Source organism: Ictalurus punctatus, chromosome 20 (assembly GCF_001660625.3).
Source record: "Ictalurus punctatus breed USDA103 chromosome 20, Coco_2.0, whole genome shotgun sequence".
Lineage (NCBI taxonomy): Eukaryota > Metazoa > Chordata > Actinopteri > Siluriformes > Ictaluridae > Ictalurus > Ictalurus punctatus.
This window is the reverse complement of record NC_030435.2, coordinates 10,814,857-10,837,726: the sequence shown is the minus strand read 5'-3', so window position 1 is coordinate 10,837,726 and position 22,870 is coordinate 10,814,857. Positions and strand designations below refer to the sequence as shown.

At 43.5% G+C, this 22,870-nt stretch overlaps 1 protein-coding gene across 2 annotated transcripts in view; it reads left to right on the top strand.

Moving 5' to 3' along the window:
• Positions 1-22,870, top strand: part of epc1b (enhancer of polycomb homolog 1 (Drosophila) b) — a 127,656-nt gene that overhangs the window by 88,426 nt on the left and 16,360 nt on the right. For both annotated transcript variants that reach the window (XM_017495214.3, XM_017495215.3), the window contains exons 8-11: positions 4,779-4,868; positions 4,982-5,127; positions 5,296-5,651; positions 7,127-7,233. In XM_017495214.3, the coding sequence (XP_017350703.1) occupies positions 4,779-4,868; positions 4,982-5,127; positions 5,296-5,651; positions 7,127-7,233 (699 nt within the window). The remainder of the gene's footprint in view (positions 1-4,778; positions 4,869-4,981; positions 5,128-5,295; positions 5,652-7,126; positions 7,234-22,870) is intronic.

Genomic DNA, 22,870 nt, shown 5'->3' with positions numbered 1-22,870 from the left:
GCTCCTCCTGGGCGGCTCTCATATGGTCCTGGATGATCAGGGCTACTCGGCCAATCCTCTCCTGCATTTCCTGCACGTATTCAATGACCGAGCGGAATGGGGAGGGCTGTTCCTCCCAGGCTTCCCGGGCCACGTCCAGCAGTCCTCGAGGTTGCCGTCCGAAGAGAAGTTCGAAGGGGGTAAAGCCTGTGGAGGCCTGGGGGCAATCCCGGAGGGTGAAAAGGACATAGGGCAGGAAGAGGTCCCAGTTTCTCCCTTCTTCATTCACCAACCTCCATAGCATCTGCTTCAGGGTTTGATTGAACCGTTTGATGAGCCCGTCGGTCTGGGGGTGGTAGACGGACACTTTTAGGAGTTTTACCTGCAACAGCCGACACAGATCAGACATTAGTTTGGAGACAAAAGGTGTATGTTGGTCGGTTAAGAAGTCCTTTGGTATCCCCACCCGGCTGAAGAGGAGCATCAGCTCTTTCACGATATTGCGAGTGATGGCTTTGCGGAGGGGCACCGCCTCGGGGTATCGGGTGGCGTAATTCAGGATGACGAGTATGTACTCATGACCCCGGGCGGATTTGGGGAGTGGCCCCACGAGGTCCATGCCAACCCACTCGAAAGGGACACCTATGATGGGCAGAGGGATAAGGGGAGCCGGTGGGGGCCTCTGTTGGGCAGTGCGCTGGCACTGGGGGGCATTGTTGGCAGAAGCCCCGGACCTCTGCGTCCATCCCAGGCCAGACAAAGCGATCCTTCAGCTTTTCCAGGGTGTTTCGTGCTCCCAGGTGGCAGCCAAGTGGATGGGTGTGGGCCAGGTGCATCAGTGTCTGGGTTTTAGACTTGGGGACTACCAGGAGGTCAACCTGCTCCCCTCGGCAGCAGGCTTGTTGGTAAAGCAGACCGCCCCGAACGAGGAAGTAGGAGGAGGGAAGCCTCTGGTTAGGGTCCTGGTCGATCCCTTCCATCAGTCGCACCTGGGATAGGTGCATCGGGGATAACGCCAACTAGGAGGGGCCAGGTGCCAGCTTTACTCCGGATCTGAACTTCGGTCACTGGGACTTCCCTGGTATCCCCATGGATGCAGGTTACGGTGATGGCCCCGCTCCGGCCGAGTTCTCTTGGCAGGATCATCGGCCGGGCAAGGGTCATGGTACTCCCAGAGTCCAGCAGGGTGGTGACCGGGCTCCCCTCAACCCACACCGTCAGGGTAGGAGCGTTTGGTGGGTTCAGCGAGTGGAGGGCGCACCCCGCAAACAAGGGCTTTTGGGCCTTCTTGGATGGCCCCAGGTCCGGCTCTGCGGACATGGGTTCATCTATGGGTTTCCCACAGACGGGTGAACTTCGGAGGGTCCAGGATAGTGCTGGCGGTTGAGCCGGTGGGGCCGGAACACTCGGGGCGGACTACGGGTCCACCGTCCTTCCCGGCCGAGCTCCAGGGTGGCCAAAGCGCGCTGTAGGGTGGCTAGGAGCTCCTTGGGCGTCCCTGGTGCATGTACTCTCACGACCTGGCATTCTGTTGGCTGTAAAGCCAACCAATGCGCGCCTCCCCAGAGAGCAGTGGGCCGAGGATGCGTGGCCACTCATTGTGGTCCCAATCTTCGCGGTGGGCGATGCACTCAAAGGTCTCGAAGTAGGCCTCGATGTCATTTTCGGGGGTTAGAGGGGGAAGCAGGTGTCGGACATCGCAGCCCGGAGCAGGGAGGGGCGTAGCGGCTGCGGGAGTTGCTGTTCTCAGGGCCACTAGTTCTTGTGTTGTGGCTTGTAGGCTGTGGGCGAGCTGCTGTGTGACCGTTTGCTGCTGGAGACTGACCTCCACAAGGTGCTGTAGCATGGGGTCCATGATTCTTAACCACAAGTGGGATGGGAAAGAAAGAAAATCCCCCCCCCCACACACTTTTTAAAAATTTTTTATTTTAGATGGGTGGGTCTGTGCTCATGCCCGCATCCTCCACCAGTGTAGGAAATTAGCCTGCGATGGGTGGAGCACAGACACACAGGAGGCCATTGTCAGGTGGTCAAATGAATTTTTCTTTTATTTTATTTTTTCTTTTCTTTGGTGTTCAGTGTGTGAGGGCGCGGGTGCGTGTGTGTGAGTGCGCGGGTGCGTGTGTGTGTTCGCGTGTGTGTGTTCGCGTGTGCTGGCGTGTGGGCAGGAATTCGCAGGAGTCTTGCCGGTGCTTCCCGGATAAATGAGGACTCTTTTGGGCCTTCCGGCAACGCCGCGTGCGCAGTCAGGAAACGGAGGCCTCACCTGGATCCGAATCTTCTGAAAGAAACCAAACACATATACACACACACACAGAGAATGCGATTAGTTAACGCCGGAAATGTAAAACAACAATGATCGTTATGAAGAAGCCACGCGCACATATCACCTGAGATCGTTCTCCCCGAACGAGCAGAAGAGCGGCCTTTTATACTCTGCCCTCGTCTGCTGGATGGTGGATTTTTCCCGGGCGGCTCACCATTCACCGGCCGAGGGTTTGTCGGTGGCTCCGCCCCACCGCCACGTGCTTTCTGGCCGTCAGAGTTCTTGACGCGGGGCCATCTCTTCAGCGCCAGCATGGCAGTCGGGGAAGGGGTGATTTTAGTACTTTGTGCGCCGGCTGTCGGTCCGTCGCGACTATATTTTTTTTCACAAATACAACTCTGCCTGGCATTCATTTGTGGATTTCTTCTTTGGCATTTGAAACATTTCTAGCGGCAAGTGCTTTGAAGTCTCGATCAATAAATACATCCTGAATCAGTCTAAAAACTGTTGGAGGTAATATAGTAAAAAAAAGCAGACTACACTTACAGCAGACCACACACACACACATACATATATATATATATATATATATATATATATATATATATATATATATATATATATATATATATATATAACATAAAATATGAGAGTTCAGTGCAATATGACTGTTTCCGGACTGATTGTAAAACAAAGTGTGATTGATTGGGCCTAATAGTGTTTACCAAATTTTGTCACAGTCCCTCAAAGCGTTGTGGAGATACAGCCTCGGGTTCAATTTTGCAGACAAGGAATCGGAGGGAAAAAAAATTTCTAGGGCTCACTGTTTAAAAATTATTAACATAAACGTTAGTGCAAATTTGCGCAGTTGGTGGTGCTTGTTTAAGGTATGGTCTCCAAAATTGCTATGGTTAATGTTGAGACAGTCCTCTATTGGTGTGCCAATTTTATAACTTTTCTGCAAATGGTTCTATGGGTTGCCATAGGCTCATGAGCAGAAGAAGAGTGATAATAGGAAAACTAACAATTAGGGGCCAAGCACCAAAGGTGTGCTGGCACCTATTGTATCCATTAGTGTTCCTATTATTAAGGGCGAAGCACAATGGGCGAATAGGCACCTATTGTTTTCATTAGTTTTCTTATTTATTATTGTTTTTGTTATTTTTCTTATTCTTCTTCCACTCCAAAAAGCGTTAGTGTTTTCATACCAAACTTAGTATATGTCATAGCCATCATAACTTGAGGGTACTTGTATAGTTTTAGAACACCGCCACCTAGTGGTCATGAAATGAAAAAAGCACATTTTTGCTCATAACTTATGAATAGTTTGGCTTAAAATCATGCCCAAGCTAAAAACATGCATGCATATCTCCTCACTTAGCCTCTGCATTGCTTAGCCCTGGAATTTCTGCTTGCAGCTATATTGTTTGCTTGTTTCTCTCACTGATTTAGGAACTCTGTGATAGCAATGCAAATGTGAGTTAATATTTGTCTTTGCACAGAATACGTTTGCAAGCAAAACTGTTGTTTGTGTATTGGGTAAAGATTTTATGGTGCATGGCAGGTAGTGCAAAATATCCATTGTTCTTTGTTGTAGCTCACTAAGTCAGATTTATCTCTCCACGTAGGAATACATTTTCTTTCCCTCTTGGACTTATTTCAGAGTCTAATTGGTTGTTTTGTGGAGATGAAGAAAAAAAATTCTAGCTTTTTAGTTTACACTATATGCCTAAACCTTTGTGAACACCTTTCGCCTGTCTGTGTACTCTGTAGCATTACAATTTTAATTTACTGTAACTAAGGGGCCTAGCCCAAACATGTTCCAGTAGTTCAGAGGGATTGAGGTCACTGATGTTGGGCAAAGGGGCTAGGGGTGCAGTCAGCATTCCAGTCCATCCCAAAGGTGTTCAGTGGGGTTGAGGTCAGGGTTCTGTCTAGGCTGTTCATGTTCTACCACACTAACCGTGGCAAACCATGTAATCGTACACAAACCAAGGTCATGGTTGAATGGGCAAATCCCCACATTCCAAAATCTAGCAAAAAGCCTTCGCAGAAGAGCGGAGGTTATTATAACAGCAAAGGGATTACAGAAATGGAATGTTAAAAATGCACGTATGGGTGTGATGGTCAAGTGTTGACAAACTTTTGGCCATATAGTGTAGCTACTGCCACAGAAATGAAGTCCTCAAGTCTGAAGATGCTGTAAATAAATTAGCTGTTTGTGAACTTTGTGTGTGTGCCTCAGTAGGGTTACTCTGCTGCAAAAGCTGACATTTAAGTTATAAGCTGAAATCTTTCTTAGTGTTCATTCCTTTCAGAACACATTTTTGTTTTGGAGAGTCAGGGTTAAAGTCCAAATGTTGACTTTTATGTGATTCCCTACAAAACTCTGCAGTCCTACAGGCTTGTATTTTTTGGAAGTTTTTCTTCAGAAAACATTCATTAAGCAAACATGAAAAGCAGAAAAAGGGGGTATTATATAGGGGGAATATAGCTCAGACACTCACTGCTATTTTTGTTTATCATCACTCAGCTATTTTCTGGCTCCTCGGAGGCAGAGGAGGAGAATGATCCTGATGGTGTGTTTGCCTTTAAACGCAGGTTCGGCTGCCACTATCACTCTGTGAGTTTTTCAGGCACACACTTAATTAAAACGCTCTCTGTGACTATACTGTGTCACTCATCCCCTACTCCCCTTTTCTCAAATTTCTCTCTCTCCCTCACACTCTCATACAGGTGTGTGGGGAGCAGGGTTCCTGGCCATGGTCAGATCCTGCTGAGGGTGGTTTGGGAGATTCACGCTATCGTTACTCTCTCACCACACTCACCATACCTCACCGATGTGTGGGATTAGCACGACGAAGGGTTGGGAGAGGAGGCAGGTGAGAGGCACATTGTTCTATGTTTTTTCATGACTTGACCAGATTTGGCCAGCAAATGATTGCAGTTATACAAAAAGAACCACTGTGTCAAGATTAAGGTTTTCACAGTGAAATACATAAAGTAAATCACTGTCTCTGTTTTATGAATGTATGTTTGTGTGTGTTCAGGGTTCTGTTGGACCGGGCCTACTCTGACTGGGACGCTATGTATTATGGGTTGGGCTTAGGTTCTTCTTCCCCCTCCTTTACCCACCAGCCTGTTAATATGGATACCTCACACACCATTGTCCCGACTTCTGCCTCAGGTCCTCCCACCTCCTGCTCCTCTACCTACTCATCAGACCTTTTGCAGATCCTCCATAATGTTAAGGCCTGTCGCTGGAGGCACTTCAGACCTTGGATGGCCCTGACCCATGACCCCAATAACCTCCGGTCTTGCTCAGCACAGAAGCTGAGCTTTGGTCTCTTCACTCCAGCCAGAAATCGAGCTAACAACAGACCAGCTGACCCCCCACCCACACGTGGTGTGTATCTACAGGATTAACTTGAAACTGTAGCCCTAAGATTTTATTGCCATATACCAATTCTCACCCTGCAGTTAGCACTCTTAAACATAGATTGTACCAGCACAGGGTCTGGGCTGCTGATCAGGGAGTTGCAAGTTTAAAGACTAGAACTTGCTAATCATTACCGATGAACTAGTTCATTGTTAATTGGTTATGGCTTTTAATACTCATCTAGCTGTCAGATAATGTCAAAAGTTGTATTTTACTTTTTAATGACCAAATTGGTACTGTAATGTATTCAAGCCCTAATTAGTCTGTTTTTATTGCCATAAATGACAAAAAATTGCAGTAGCACCACATTGCAATGCCATAGGTAGAAATCAAAATAGTATCACAATATTATGCTTTCTTTTTCCAGTTAAAGCCCTACCAACAAATAGTTGGTAGGCTTAATTTTAAAATATTCATGGACCTACAAAATGCACTGTATACCTTCCCTTTAACTGAGGGGCTAGCCCAAAACTATTCCCGCATGACAATTAGAATTTAATACAATTAAACATGGCTAATTAATCAACTCTCTGGCCAAGAGACCTAATGTGCACTGTATTGCAGGGTCTCCAGGTCTCAGCAAAATCTCAAAAACTACGCAAGAAGATCTGAAACTATCCCAGAAAATTGCAAATGGTTGTCACGTTTTTCTTCTTTTATAGCCTTTATGTTTTAAACTTGTTCACCATTTAATGAATTTGATCTTTCCAATTCCCACCCACTTGCTAATGTCACATGACCGCTACAAACCAGGGAGGATGGAGCCTGTCCATTTTGCTTCCTTGGTGCCCGGCCACGCATGGCTGATCCAATGATGGGAAATCCAACGATATGTTGGATTTCAAACTTACCTGACAATAGTGCATGTACACACAATTCTGGTTTGTTGTTTTAAAACTAGCCCAATTTGGTTTAAAATAAATAAAAATAAACGCAACTCTGCTGGTGTCACTCTCAAAGGATTGTCTCTGAAGCATGAGACGTATTCTGCTGATTGTGCCATGGAAGTCAGGCAGCTCTCTGTAACTCAATTTTTTTTTGTGTCCTGCATTCTCCCCTTTGCAGATATGAACTTCCCAATTGTCACACCAATTTCTTTAGCCTTAATCAGCTAGTGCATGTGTGTGTCTGCCATGTTAACACTGGCTAGGTTGGCATATATAAAAGCAGCATGATTAGGATGAATGTTTTATCCAGTAACCTCTCCTGTTGATAGATAAAGAGGAAGCTACTTTTTCATTTCGCTTTGTATAAGCATTATTTGACAATGAATAACATACTTTATTATGCAGTCTGTTAAATGTGTTTGAATGATGCGATACAAATTATTATATAATTACAGGTCTATGCCATATCATTACAGTCCTAATTATTATTTATATCATTATTATTTTTAAAGACTGTAGCTGTGGCATGACCTCTCTTCTGTGTTTGTATTGCAGTGTTTACAGCTGAGCAGTATCATCACCATCAGGAGCAGCTAGACTTGATGAAGAAAGAGCAGCTGGAGCAGGCACAGCAGCATCACAGAGTCAATGCTAAGACACAGGTGAGTGCAGGAGAGCAATGACTACAAACATGTAAAAGTTAGGGGAATTAAGATTGTTACTGTGATATGTTTTCAATATAGCAACAAATAAGCATTGCCTGAATATGTGCCTTAGTTTTCCATTTCCAATTGATTAAAACATGAAATGGAGCAGGGCCAATGTAGGACCAGTTTGGTGGTTGCTCTTCCAGAATATGACGGTTTATACAAATGTTATATATATGTATACTTTAAATTTCCACTGAAAGTAAGTCTCAAAATGGTGACTTGTATTTTGGATTTTTTTAGTAGGTAACAACGTTCTGAGGGAAATCCTGATATGGGAAAAGCAGACAGTGTTAAGCCACTGGCATCTCCCAACCCAGTGGTTCCTCGGGGTTGGATGCTAAGGAATCTCTTTTACAGAGTATTAAGTTGATGTACGAGATATGAACTGATATAATCGAGAAATGAGATAACAGCTACTCTAGAACCCTTCGACAATAAAATTAGCACTTTTGGCAAGATTGTCACAGATCTAGAAGATTTAGTGAATGATTAAAACATTAAACATTATAACAGTACAGTAATTGATACTTTATACAGTAATTTCAGTGTTTGTATGCACCATTCAGCTGTGCATTAGAATAAAACCAAATTAAACATGGCTAATTAAACTTAAACACCACAGTGATGCATACAAGAATCAGCAAGCAAAGGCTTTCAGAGAGATTGGGGTGGGTGTGGGTGGGTGTATGTGTATCTGGGTGTGTATATTAGCCCATATGTTTTCAGTATTACCACTGGGGAAGATAAGCCAACACATGTCTGTGTCTCTCAATATTAATAGCTTTAACCAGGGGCTCTGGTTTCCATATGTAGATTACTGAGTTAGGTGAATTGGGTTGTTGAAAACATTTGAACTAACTAGTCTTGTCCATTCTAAACATTTAAACATCAACAAGGGTTCGCAGGACATTTTGCCTGTAAGTCTCATAGGCAACAAGACACTTGACGTGTTTGGTGCCCTTTTGACCCTCTCAATATTCAACCATTTATCATCCAATCATTCAAAATTAATATACAGTAAACAGGGTCTTTGGAAAATCACAATCAGTTCCTTATTAAAATGTCAGTTTAGGCCACACATAAGTAGTAAGAGTCTGCATAGCCTTATAACAGTATTGAGTAGGCAGTTGTATTTATTTTATCTGTGCTACTGTGTTTTGGCAGTGTTTTTGCAGAGAGCTATGTTGTAAGGTTCTTAGCTGTTGGACCTCTAGTTATTTGGGCATCAAGAGCTACTACAGAACAAGAGTTATAAAGAAATTAAAGTTGTAATGACTAAGGGGGTGTACAAGAGTGGGTCCTAGTGTCTTTTTAAAATTTATTTATTTGATTTTATATACAGTCAGTGTAGTATTACAGTATAGTATAGAGTGTAATGCAATTTTGTAATTTTGCCTCTGTACACCACCACAATGGATCAAAGCAATGAAAAGTTTGAAAAGATTGAAGTGTAGAGTTTCAAATTTAATTCAAGGGGTTGAACAAAAATATTGTATTAACCTTTTAGGAATTACCCCTTTTTTTTTTTTTTTACATAGTCCCTCCATTTTCACAGGCTCAAAAGTAATTTGACAATTGACTGATGTATGTAGAACATTATCTCAAAGGGAATAACCAGCATATTCATCCAGTGAAGTTGTTGGTGAGGGTATGGCTTAATTCTGGACTTATTACTGTCATGGTGTTTGACAGTAATATATTATTATGACAATACTATTTCCTAGCAAGATAACAAGATTGGCAAGTTTAGGGACATAGATAATGAGAAAAAAATACAGAGTAACTTCACTTTTAATATAGACAAGATTTTATTATATTATTGTAAACTACCACACAAAAACTTATATAACACGTATACGCATGCACGCGTACACACACACACACACATAAAGGAATGACAGAGAAGAAATGAGTGTTGTAGTTTAAAAATTATAGAATGCTAGATTTTATGGCAATATAACTGAACTCTAACTGATATACTGACTCTAACGTTCAGTTAGACCATGACCTGAGCGAACCATCAATACATTAATTTGAACCCATGTATTATCTCGAACTAGGTTATAAGGTTTTTAGCTCAGGAGTGCTTACACCTCTATGAGAAGGACTACTTTTGTAAAATATGCACATCCACTCTAAATTTGGAGTTTGAGAAATTATATTGAGAGATTTGTTTTTATTTGTTTTACTTGTTTTTAACAAATTAGACACACGTTTTGGATTTAGCATTGTAAAGAAAAAATCTTCCTGCCATTCTGTGTCAAAATGTGTGTGTATACAGTGCCCTCCACTGATATTGGACCTTTGGTAAATATGAAGAAGGCTATGAAAAATTTTCTTTATTGTTTAACCTTTTGAGCTTTTGGTCAAAAGATTCACAAAATCTTCACACACTGTGAAGAGGATGGTTCGAGTGGCCAAAAAATCTCCAAGGATCACAGCTGGAGAATTGCAGAAGTTGGTTGCGTCTTGGGGTCAGAAAGTCTTCAAAACTACAAAAAAAAACGAACTCACCTACATCACCACACGTTGTTTGTAAGGGTTTCAATTAAAAAGCCTCTACTCTCATCCAAAAACAAACTCAAGCATCTTCAGTTTGCCAAACACTACTGGAACTTCAAATGGGATTGGGTTCTATGGTCATATGAAACCAAAATAGAGCTTTTTGGCAGTAAACACCAGAGGTGGTTTTGGCGCACACAGAGGTAGTCATATGGAAAAGTACATCACACCCACATTTAAATGTGGTGGTGGCTCTTGAATATTTTAGGGCTGTTTTTCTGCCAGAGAACCTGGACATTTTGTTAGGATACATGGCATCATGGAGTCTATCAAATATCAACAGATATTAAATGCCTCTGTCAGAAAGCTTAAAATGGGCCATGGTTGGATCTTCCAGCATGACAATGATCCAAAACATGCATTAAAATCAACACAAAAATAGTTTACTGACCACAAGGTCAAGGTCCTGCCATTGATATCCCAGTCCCCTGACTTGAAGCCCCTAGAAAACCTGTGGGGTGAACTGAAGAGGAGAGTCCACCAGCATGGACCTTGAAATTTGAAGAATCTGGAGAGATTCTCTTTGGAGGAATGGTCTCAGGTCCCTTGCCATGTATTCTCCAACCTCATTAGACATTATAGGAGAAAACTCAGAGCTGTTATCTTGGCAAAGGGAGGTAGCACAAGTATTGATTAAAAGAGTGACAATAATTGTGCACTTTATTTGCAGTAAATGACAACTTGTCAAAATAAAAAGTGTTGTCAGATCTCAAATAATCCAAAGAATTCGGAAATTCGGAATTCGATGGAGTAGGACGCGAAGTTGGAGGCTCCTGCTGATTTCGATTCAAATTTTAATTAAGTAGTTCTTTTCGGTCATACAATATATTTTGACTTATTCTACTCTGTTTCCTTGTTTTGCAATTTTAACTTTGTGGTACATTAAAATGTCTGGAAAGAACACGAAAACCCGTGGTAGCATTCAGACACGACTGAGGCCAAGTGTGCGCGCCGTGAGGGAGTCCCCTTCTCCCCCTGAATCCACATCGCTGAGTGGTGACCCTGACTTCGCCGCACTCAGACTTGAGCTGCTGGCTTTACTGAGGAATTTTTAAAAAGGAGCTCCAGAAGCTCCAGGAGACTCTTGGGGGTGTGCTGTCTACTATCCAGCTTGACCTGCAGGCCGTGAAGACACATCTGGCTAGTGATAATTTTCTACCAAGGCTACCATATCAACACTGAAAGGTACTGTTGGGGAAATGGAGCACGCACTCTCCGGTTGCACCGATGACATAGTTCATATGAAGACTACTATCGAGTCTCTCACTGTGACCGTGACTCAATTAGAGAATAAATGTGAGGATTTGGAGTCGAGGTCATGGCGCAATAACGTTAGGATAGTGGGAGTTCCAGAGGGCCCTGACACATATACATCTGCTGCTGTAGCGGCCTTGTTAAAAGAAGCGTTTGGTCTGGAGAAGGAGCTGGTTTTGGACTGGTCCCACCGCACCCTTCAGCTGAACCCCAAGCCTGGTGAACGACCACGAGCTATTGTGTGCAGATTCCACTATTACAGTGACTGTGTTGACATTTTACGCCGTGCGAGAGAGATCCAGCGGATTAAAATGAGGGATTTGACCATCTCCATTTTCCCTGATTACACAGCCAAGACAGCCCGGGCCGCATTTAACGAGGTTCGGCGTCAACTTCATGGTATTGAGGGCGCTCGCTATGGAATACTTCACCCGGCTTAGCTTCGCATCACATATAACGGTGTTCAGAAGGACTTTATTTCAGCGGAGGAAGCAGGAGACTATGTTAAACTCTTGATATCGGGGTGAACTGCATCACCTACACAGCGGAGTCTTTTTCGCTTTTCTTTTCTTTTTTGCACTCGGCCTTCCAGCTCTACAGAATTCGGATTCTTATTGAAGATATTGTCATTGCATTACTTCACCTAGATTTTGTGGACTTACTCCTCTTAAAATTTACTTCTGTATTAATGTGCTTCTCTGTTTTGATGCTCTGACCGGGTTAGAGTTTCTGTTTATTTAATTTTATTAGTGTTATCTCCTCGGCTTTACGTGCTACACTCTTATATTATTTGTTACAAGTCTTTAAATGGTAAGGACATTATATTTATTATTGTGTGCAGACTGTTTTTCAGTCTTGGTAATTTTGTTAGTTAGTTCAGCTTACTCTCCGAGTTGTTTTCACATTGTGGATAACGTTCGGTTTCTGTAGGATACACTGCTGTCTCATTTGTTTATGGAGACTTTGGGTGTGTGGGTGTTTGGAGGATTGTGAGAGGAAGCAGAACATGCCAATGCTTTGAAGGATGTAATGTTATTTAATTGCGAATCTGTTTTTAGAGGATTTAAACCTAACATGGTGAACAAATTATATTATAGAATTCAGGCATTTTTACTGGGGTTATTCATTTTAAACAACACAATACTTATAGTTTTAACTTATAGTTCATAAATCAATGTTTTCAATCACAGCTTTCATGTGTCTTGGCATGCTCTCCACCAGTCTTTCATGTTGATGTTTGATTTTATGCCACTCCTGGTGCAAAAATTCAAGGAGCTCAGCTTTGTTTGATGGCTTGTGACCATCCATCTTAGTCTTGATCACATTCCAGAGGTTTTCAATGGGCTTCAGTTCTGGAGATTGGGTTGGACATCTAGTGGTCCTCCATCTACAACTTGATTGACCTGGAATGGAGCATTTTCCTGCTGGAAGAACCAATCCTCAGAGTTGGGGAACAGTGTCGGAGCAGAAGGAAGTACATTTTCTTCCAGGGCAACCTTGTACGTGGCTTGATTCATGTGTCCTTCACAAAGACAAATCAACCCGATTCCGGCCTTGCTGTAGTACCCCCAGATCATCACTGATCCTCCACCAATTTCACAGTGGGTGCGAGACAGTGGCTTGTAGGACTCTCCAGGTCTCCGTCTAACCATTAGATGACCAGGTGTTGGGCAAACCTGAAAATTGGACTCATCAGAGATGACGACCTTACCCCAGTCCTCTATGGTCTAATCCTTATTTTCTTTTGCAAACCTCAGTCTGGCTCTTCTTTGCTTCTCATTGATGAAGGGATTTTTTCTAGCTTTGCATGACTGCCATTAGGAGCCCATTTCAAACCATCTTCACTGTGTATTTCACCACACTAGCACCTCGTGTCAAAAATGACTAGCGGTGCTAATTACCTTTTTCCATAACTGGTCATACTCAAAAGCACAATTGAGAGTAAAAATCTAGAACACATTGGATGAGAGAAGCAAAAATCCAGTTTATTGTTCCCAAAACAACATGAGATCCAATCAGTGAAATGTCCCAAAGTGATATGAATCTATGCATAGACTCAATGCCCTATTTATACAGTCTTATCTTTAGTTTATGCCCAATTATCTCATTCTTTTGAAATCCCAATATGCTTTAATAATGTGTTTTTTGATTTCCTCTTAAACTCTACTTTTCTCATTTTTAAATACCATTAGAATAATCTTCTCACTTTGGAATCCCCTTAAAACCCATTTTCAGTCATTGGATATCACCTTATCTCCATGTTTTTCTTTCTGGTATTTACATTTTTTTCCAAGTCCCTCACTGGCATACCTACTTCTGGTAACAGAGCTGTGTGCATCTCACCGCACCGTTGTCCTTGACAATTTGGATATTTTACCACTTCTTCATTATGGGTGAGATATATTTGTATTACTGCTTGATTTTACACATATTTCTTCTCCAATTCTAAGCTTGTTATAGATTTTTGGTGCTTCTTAAACATTTTGTGAGTGTGTGTGTGTGTGTGTGTGTTTTCAACTTTATGCTCTTTCCATGCAGTGTATTGATACCTGTTTCCTACATTCTTTGCATGTGCTTGTACATGTATATATGTGGATATGTTTTAAGTGTTTTATCTCATTTTTGTTCTTTCTCTCTGATCTCTGTCCAGCTGACCAATGCCCTCATTCAGCTGGACCTTCTCTCTCTCTTGCCTTCTTAATCTCTCAGGCTTGGGTGAATATTCACATCATCAGCTGGCACATTTGGCAGTGGATGTTACAGCTCTGCTGGAACATCTCTGCTCTTTACCTGTACCCCCAGGGTTTCCTTATCCTCCGGCTTATCGTATCATTCCGTTGGTGACCTATGCTCATGCTTCTACTCAAACTGAAGCTCAACTGTTTCCCATAACCTCTGTGGAGGGCCCATTTACTCTTTCCTCTGATGATGATAGTACCTTTGCTACAAACACACCATATTATTATCCATCAACTACTTATTATTCTCCGACAATTCCTGTTCCCTCCCCAGTGTATGATGTGTATGATAGTGATTCTCAAACCACATCCTCTGTTACCCTTGTGTTTTCCTGTGTCTTGAATTTATTACCACATTCCCCCCTTTGAGGATCTGTAAGCCTCACTCTTCACTTAATATTAAGGGATACCTATGTATAAATACCACCCTTTGGCCACCATGAGTCAACTGTGTTATTGTTACTGTTATGTATCGTGCGTGCCGTCTGTCCAATCTCTCCAGCCCTATATCGTCTACTGCAGATGAGACCTCTACAATTGCCTGACCTGGGTGTCTCTCAAATTTTGAGCTATCGGAGGTAAAACATCCACTCTCGTAATGCTGTTCCATTCAAAATAACACGGCAGCTGTAAAACTAGACGTAATGACCTATCATTAGGCTGAGCAGGACAGGCATACCAATACACTGCCATGGTTCCTACTTGTGGAGATAACTAATTCAAGGTGCTCATGTCTTTCAGTCCACCATGTGCAAAATATCAAAAACACTATCTTCGACCCAGATATTTTGCGTATCGCTGGGGGCTGCCCATGGGGAGAGGTTAGGCTAGCACTTACACCCAGGGCTCATCGATCCTCTTTTACTATACATATATCTGGGACCTCCTGTTTCTCCTGCACTCTGTCCTGTCTTTTTCTTGCTAGTGATGACTTGTGGTGTGAAGTCCAGTCTGTTCTTTCTCTGCAGCTAGACACGTAGCATACTTGCGCATTCCTTAATAATTGCAGCAAGCATTAGTCATGCATTACAGAGTGTTGCTTCAGCATTCTTTACTTGTAATAATTGCCATGCACAGTAACAACTAGTAGGTGTTTAATTGAGCCAATGTCTTCATCCAAATTGGGGTTATGCAAACATCGGTTATAGTACATTAGTGTGTGGATACTTATAACTAGGGATGCACCGAATGTTCGGCGGCCGAAAATAGCAAAAAAAAGCATTTTCAGTGTTAGGCCAAATAAGTGAAAAGGCCGTATAAATTTGACCGAACAATGACGTGTTTGATGATGCGACAAAATAGGCTAGCAACCAGAGTGAGACGCGCGAATGTCACGACCTCGATGAAGGGGCATGCGCATGCATGAGCTACGTGCACAAGCTATGGGCCCTTCGGATGTTTACTGTAGACAGTAAACGTGTGGATGTGCATTTGTTTTGTTTCTGTTCCGGAGTATTCTGTCACATCGCGAAACGTAAGAAAGTAGAGTACGGAAGCAGGTAAAGATGTATTTATTTAAGGGCAGGCAGACAAATCAAAATCGTAATCCAAAAAAAGTAGTCAAGACAGGCAAAGAGTCGGGCGACCAGCAAACTGGCATAAACGGAGGAAAACCAGGAATCAAAATACAAAACAAGAAACATGAACTAGTACTATGGACTGGGAGTGGGAAAAACAGTGGGGACTAAATGAACTAATCTATAGTTTAAACTAACTAAATCTATCAAGGGGCATAACATTAACAACGTATCTAACTATACTATATCTACTATAATACTCCGCGAGGTGTACAGGGATGAGAGCAGTATATATCCCCAATATAATCAGCCGTTTAGAACCGAATAGAACCATTTTTTGCACTCTTGTCAATGCACCTTTTAATGCATTTTTTGTTGTAGGCTACAGAGTTTTACATTCTTTCAGCAGTCAGTTATAGGCTATTCAAGGGGGGCTCAAAGATAACCACATAAAAATATTTTTATTTTACTAATTTATTTATTTAAAGTTATATTGTGCCTTGTTGCTAGACTATGCCTGCTGGAATGAAAAAAAAATGTTAAATAAATATTTTGAAATTGTAGTTTTTGTAATTAATTTTTTTCTTTGAAAAGTTAGACAAAATAGTAAAAAACGGTAAAATAAATGGAAAAAACACGAAAAACGTGTTCGGTATTCGGCCATCGGCTTTTGGCCAAGTTTTTCATTATATTTGGTTTCCGCTTCGGCCAAGAATTTTCATTTCGGTGCATCCCTACTTATAACCCCAGCATAAATACAATAAATAAATTTCCAGTATCATATAAGTACATACCAGTATCCCTGTATTTACATAGTACAATTAACGCTACACATTTATCGCTGCATAATATACCTGTAAGTTAGAGTATTCCAGGGCACATTAAATAAACATTGTAATAAAACACCTCCCACCTTTGAGGCGGACACGCCTCAACCATAGAAGACAAGGGAACAGCGAACTGGCAGTAAGTCTAGATGACCACATGCTGGCCTGCAACATTATTAACAGCAACAAGGATGAGTTGCTTGCCAAGGGGGATACCGCAGCATGCAATGAGGCCTATAATACACAAAGCTATGGTGAGGACAATGCTGTGGCAGGTCAACGTGGATGCCCAATCAGTGGGGGAAAAACCAAGTCAACCATGAAGGCCAATGGGAGGTAAAACCTGTGTTATGGACATTTTCCTCCTGCAGTTGTTTAAGCCAGGTCAAGACCTTGGTGAGGGCACCTCGTGTTCCTGTATACAAGGGTATAATGGCACAACATTCAGACCCAACCATGGTGCACACTCCTTCGTATGGGGCATGCATTTGTTCAGTAGCGAAGGGGTCCTCAGCAGCCATAATAGCAGTAGCATGCAGATGCTCACAGAGCAACCAGACCCAAGGCGGTAACTAAATAGTTAATGAAACGCTGTTGATTGTACCGAATGTAGTTAATCCATGCTGTGTTATGGATTATTTGGATGCTGGGCAGTAGCACGGCGGCAAATCCACCACCTACAGATTCATTGGCCTTATATTGATTCGGGATACCCACAGGTGTTCCACCAAAGTCAAGAGTTACACCTGGGTCTGGAGCTCAGTCAGAGTACTGTATATTGTCAACATCTCGCACATAATCTGTCCACGAGGATACGTGTGCAACATCCCTTTTTGGTCATGAAAGCACAGTAATGTTATGTGTCGTTAGTTAACTGGCGTACTGGACCACAGCACCCTAGCCAATCCATAGGGAGGGTCTGACGTACCCCGTCTCTCCCACAATAGCAAAAAATGTCCGCCAGGGGCAAAGTGCCATCTACTAAATCAGGCAACTGTGTACGAACCATCGATGAATCTTTACACGTGTACTCTGTATTGTTGTCACACTGGGCAAGGGTGGACACCATAGGGTCGAGGGCCGGCTAAATGTGAGTACAGTCGCTAGATGTGTTGCCTACAAAATCAAGGCCTTCCTCAGAGAAAACACAGAGAGGAAAGGTGGATGGGAAGCCAACATATATTGGAATAGAAGCATCGAGAGGGGTACTTACTGGGCGGAAATCACAGCTCTGACTAACGTTGTGCATCCAAGCTGGGCCATAGCTGAAGGAAGGTGCCCCCAACAGGCAGACTGTAGGATACAAAGTAGTGTTCATTGTAAGGTTCTACTAAACATTCATCCAAATTTCCCAAAGGTCGCATGAGTGGGAGTCGGATACTACGCTCATAACATACGAGACGTGTGATTGGTAACTGTGCAAGCTGTGTGAAACATCCATTCCAAATACAAATTACTGTAGGGGCGGTTAGCCTCCCCATAAATGCTATATCTCTGCAGCTTTACCATTTGGGCGACGGTGGTCCTCTTGACTACGACAGTTTAGAGGTGATCGCTGCATGCTGTGTGATTACAATGAAAGGAAAAGTGGAGGTGTGATATTGTTCTCAGGCCCCTAATGTGAGTTATCCCATTTGCCTTGGTAATATTACTGACTCTGAAGGTGGTATCCGAGCAAAGAAACAACTTTAGGTGACCGGTAATCTTTAATGGACCTACTTGTGCGACCAATTGGACAGATTGTAGCATGCCTGCCTCTGATGCAGGAAATCAGCTCCAGGTAACTACCGGGTTATACTCCATAACAAGGGACATTGCATGCCCCACATTCTGTAATGGACAGTAGGGTGGTGTCTATTATAAGCACCCTGGGCCAATTTAAGCAAAGCTAAGACACATCTACAATCTATAGTAGCAGGATAAGTTGAGCTCGTTGGTATGGGCAAGCCATTATTGTGTCTGCTTGGTCTGTGAGGGAGTATAGCGTCAGCCTGCCCGGTGTAAGGCACCTGCAAATGAAAGATTGTGCTGCTGTTTCCAATGGTAGTGTGGTGCAATGACGTTTCAGTCAAGGGTACAATTTTCAGCACCGTAGTGCCACCTAGAATGATAATAACAAGTGTGGCATTCCGACAGCAGTTATTACAACAATGGCCGCAAGAAGCGCCCGGATTTAACTGTGATGGCTGGTGCGGCTCAACCGCATTTGGTGGTATGGCCTCGGGTCCAGCTTGGGGTACGGCATCTGGTCCAACTGCATGGGCTGCCTGTGGCAATGGAACTACAAATGCAGGTGAAAGGGGCTGTAGAATTTGCAGGTTTATATCTACGACAAGGACGGTGTTCAGGTGCTGTTGGGGTTGCTGGGTATCTGCAAGGATGTTGAGATCTCTCAGATCCTGTTGATCTAGAGTCCCAAATGGCTGCTCGTATGAGTGACAATCTTCCTCCTACAACTGCACCACTCCCTACCCAGTCTCAGCATCAAGTATGAAAGGGCCCTCAGGGATCTGGCCTGGGTCTAGGTTAGGGGTGGTATGTCAGCCACATCTGGCACGACCCGTGTGGAGTCTTCACCTGGAATCAGCAACGGTCCATGCTCTGGTCTCTGTGTGCTCGTAGGGATGTCGCTGTCACTTGCTGCCTGTCAGCATGCTCTGTGCTCTCCCCTCCTCCTAACTTGTCCACGTGTTCTGTGGGACAGACCTGTCTGGGGGTCGTCTGGATCACTGTCACTTGCTAAGTCTAGGTCCTCCTGATCATCTACAGAGTGTGTACCGTCTGCTTCTGCGCTGGGACACAGGAGTTTACCTTTCCCTCCTTGATTAGGATGCTGGAGCCTACCTTCCCCATTCTCTGTAGGGTGCAAAAGTCTGCCTTTTCCAACCCTGTGGCTGCAGTGGTTTAGATGGTAACAGTGCTCTTTGCCTTCAACGTTTACCGCAGTTGGAGTTGCTGCACCCACCTTGGATGGTCTTTCTCTTTGAGGGTCACTGAAGTGTTTCCTTTTGAATGTGCGTATGTACACAGTCTCCTGGTTCCACTAGTCTCTTTGGTGTGGTGACATCTCCACCATGGATTGCCTTGTGAACCTGCAACTACATATGCCTGTGGATTTGGGTTAGGTAGTGCACGTATTCCTGCATTTCGCCCTCTAGTTGTTCAAGAGGTGGGCCCTTGTAGGGACCTTGAGGCATAGGGCGGCCCGTCAACATCTTGTGTGGGGTTAGGTGAGTAGTACAGTTAGTCTTGGACCACATTTTCATTAGGGCTAGTGGCAATGCTTGAACCCAGTTAAGCCACGAGCTTTCACAGATCTTCGTAACATTGTTTATTATTATTCCGTTAGCCCTTTCCACCATTCCCTGTGACTGTGTATGGTACACACACCCCACCTTATGCTTCATACACAACGCCTTAGCTACAGCCTTTATAACCTGATTAACAAAATGCAGAGCATTGTCTGAGCTGATGAAATCTGGAACTCCAAGCCATGGAATAACTTCTCTACACAGAAACTTAGCCACTGTTAACGCCTCCCGATTGGCCATTGCAACAGCCTCTACCCAACGACTGAAGTGGTCTTCTACCACCAGTATGTATCTCTTACCCTCCTTCAGATTATCACTACCCATATTCACAAAGTCCATTATTATGTGTCTCAATGGGCCCCTTGGTTCTGGAATGTGCCCTGTAGGGGCTGTGAAGCTCTTGCAGACATTGTGTCATATGCATGTCTTGCATTGATTTAGTGCCTTCTTAATCATGCTAGCTAAGTAGGGGGACCACCAAACCTCCGTGATTTTCGTCAAGGTTTCTCCTCTACACCATGTGCATCTTTTATGAGCAGTGGTAAGAGACTCAGTGGGGCCACAAACAAGCCATCTGTACTCCGCCACAATCCTGTGCCCCTTTCTTTCTTTGCCCCTTTGGCTATCTATTTAGCTACTTCTGCCTTACTGGCCTCGTTTTGTGTTTCCACAATTGGTTCCATGTTATCGTCTTGTGGGTGCCAGATCGCTTTCTCTCCCAGGTTTATCAAGGCCATCATTGGTGCTGTTCCTGAAGCAGCTTTCTTTGCTACTTCGTCTGCTGCCATGTTACCCCTAGTAACAAAAGTACCATCAGTCTTGTGAGCTTGACATTTCACAATCACTAGTTTGGCCGGCAAGGTCATAGCAAACAAGAAGTCTGATATAGCTGCTCCATGAGTAATTGTGGACCCATCTGCCCTCTGAAATCCTCTCTGTGCCCATATAGGCCCAAATACATGACATACTCCATATGCATAGTCATAATCAGTATAAATTGTACAGCTTTTACCCCTCCCTAGTTCACATGCAGCAGTCAGATCCCTGTTTTCTGCCAATTGTGCTGAGCAAGGTTGGGGTAAAGAGACCTCCATTACTGAATTAAACGAAAGCAGATCCAACCTAGCCTCTACGACAGCAAATCCAGTTTTATTCCCTGTATCAGCTCGAAAACACGACCCATCTACAAAGAACACATGCTGTGCATTTGACAAGGGCTGATTCTCTAAGTCGTCACGTACTTTAAGGAACTTTTCTGATTCAGACACACATTCATGGGGCAACCCATTTTGTGGAGTAACCATTTTGTCAGCAGGGTCAATAGAATGACATCATACCCTGTGCGTCGTGAGTTGGTAATGACAAAAGACTGACTGGTTAATAATGCATGCAATGCATGAGTCGTGTACAGCGTGACTGGATAACCCAATCGTAATTGAGAATGCCTTTTGTTATGCGAAGGCACGATAACACAGTGGCATTCCTTTTTCAACATTATCCAATGCAGTACTGTAGTACGCTATAGGTTGTTTACCTACACCTTGTTGTTGTTGTGTCAATACAGCAGATCCAATTTCTGAAATATACAAGTAAAAGGGTTTACCATAATCAGGGTTAGCCAATGCAGGTGCCAACATCAATGTGGCTTTGAGAGATTCAACTGCAGCTAATGCCCCAGGGGTCACAATGACAGGAAACATGCCCATCCCGGAGTCGTAGCTTTCGCTCCATCAGGGTCAAGTTCACATGTACACATGTGTCGCTTGCAAGTTTATCTCTCTCTCTCTCTCTGGTTATGGGAGTCACTGAAAGCACAAAGGGATGGGAAGATTGACCATTGTTTGTAGTGCAATCGATGTAATGAGCTTTTACTGCACCACCTTAATGAAAGTTGGCAAGTATCATACTTGCGTTGCCTGTCAGCCAAGAACAGAAATCTGAGTCTGCAGTGGGCATAGGCTCACCGAAACTGGACAGAAAACTGAACAAGAAAAAAAAAAGCCTGGTCTGATGAATCTTGAAATCTGATGAGGCACACAGATGGTAGGGTAAGAATCTGATGCCAACAGCATGAATCCATGAACCCAGCCTACTTTGTGTCAACAGTCCAGGCTGGTGGAGGTAGTGTAATGGTGTGTCTAATACCAATCAATCATCGTTGAATGCCACAGCCTTTTTGAATATTGTTGCTGACCATGTGCATCCCTTCATGGCCACAATTTACCCATCTTCTGATGGCTACTTCCAGCATGATAATTCACAATGTTGCAAAGTTTTTCAGTGACCTTCCCAGTCACCAGATCTGAATCCAATAGAATACCTTTGGGATGTGGTAGAACAGGTAATTTACAGCATGAAAGTGCACCTGAAAAATCTGCAGGAATTGACTAGAATCTCAAAGGAATGTTTTCAACATCTTGTGGAATTCATGTAATGAAGAATTGGGGCTATTTTGAGAGCAAAGGGAGGCCCAACTAAGTATTAGCCTCGCACTTCTGGGGTTGGGGGTTTAATTCCTGCTTCTGCCCTGCATGAGTGGAGTTTGCATGTTCATCCCGTGGTTTGGGGGTTTCCTCCCGAGTCCAAAGATGTGGTGTTGGCTGATTGGCTGATGTCTAAATTGTCTGTTTTGTGTGTGTGATTGTGCCCTGCAATGGATTGGCACCCCGTCCAGGGTGTCCCCCGAGTTCCCTGGGATAGACTCCAGGCTCCACGTGACCCTGTGTAGGATAAGCGTTAAAGAAAATGGATAGTGGGAAATTATATTCTTTGTTATTATAATATTTCTTTTTAAAGGAAAATATATAAGGCATATTGCAGTTTAACATTTTGCGATGCTCTGTTTGTATTTTGAATGAATATGCGTCTTTGTGCTGGTCCTCTCTCTCTCTCTATTATTATTTATACATCTACTCAATGTCAACTTTAATAGGAACACCTGCACCTTCTCATTTATCCAATCAGATGGCTGCAGCGCAGTGCAACAAATCACACCGATACAGGTCAAAGCTTCAGTTAATACATCAGAATGACCCCGTGGTACAATAACCATCATCCCCTTGTAAGAGGCAACAAACGAGGCGACTCATCTGCCGTGAGTTGCAACCTGTGACTGTGGAGGAAGAGGTCCTGGTACTTGAGGAATGTGGGAGGCTGCAGCTACCCCAGGTCCAACACAGTACTTTGGTTCAGACTTCACATAGACAGGCAGTTGGAAGGAAATGGTCCCATCAAGCAGCTAGTCAAGTCTTGCTCTGGAGGGCGTTGACTTAGGGTCAGTCGGAACTTTTAGTTCTATTTGCTTGAGTATATTAGCCATGCATCCTTGGTGCAGAACCAGAGGATTTCCGTGGCTCTGTGCGTCCCCTTGTTAATTTTAC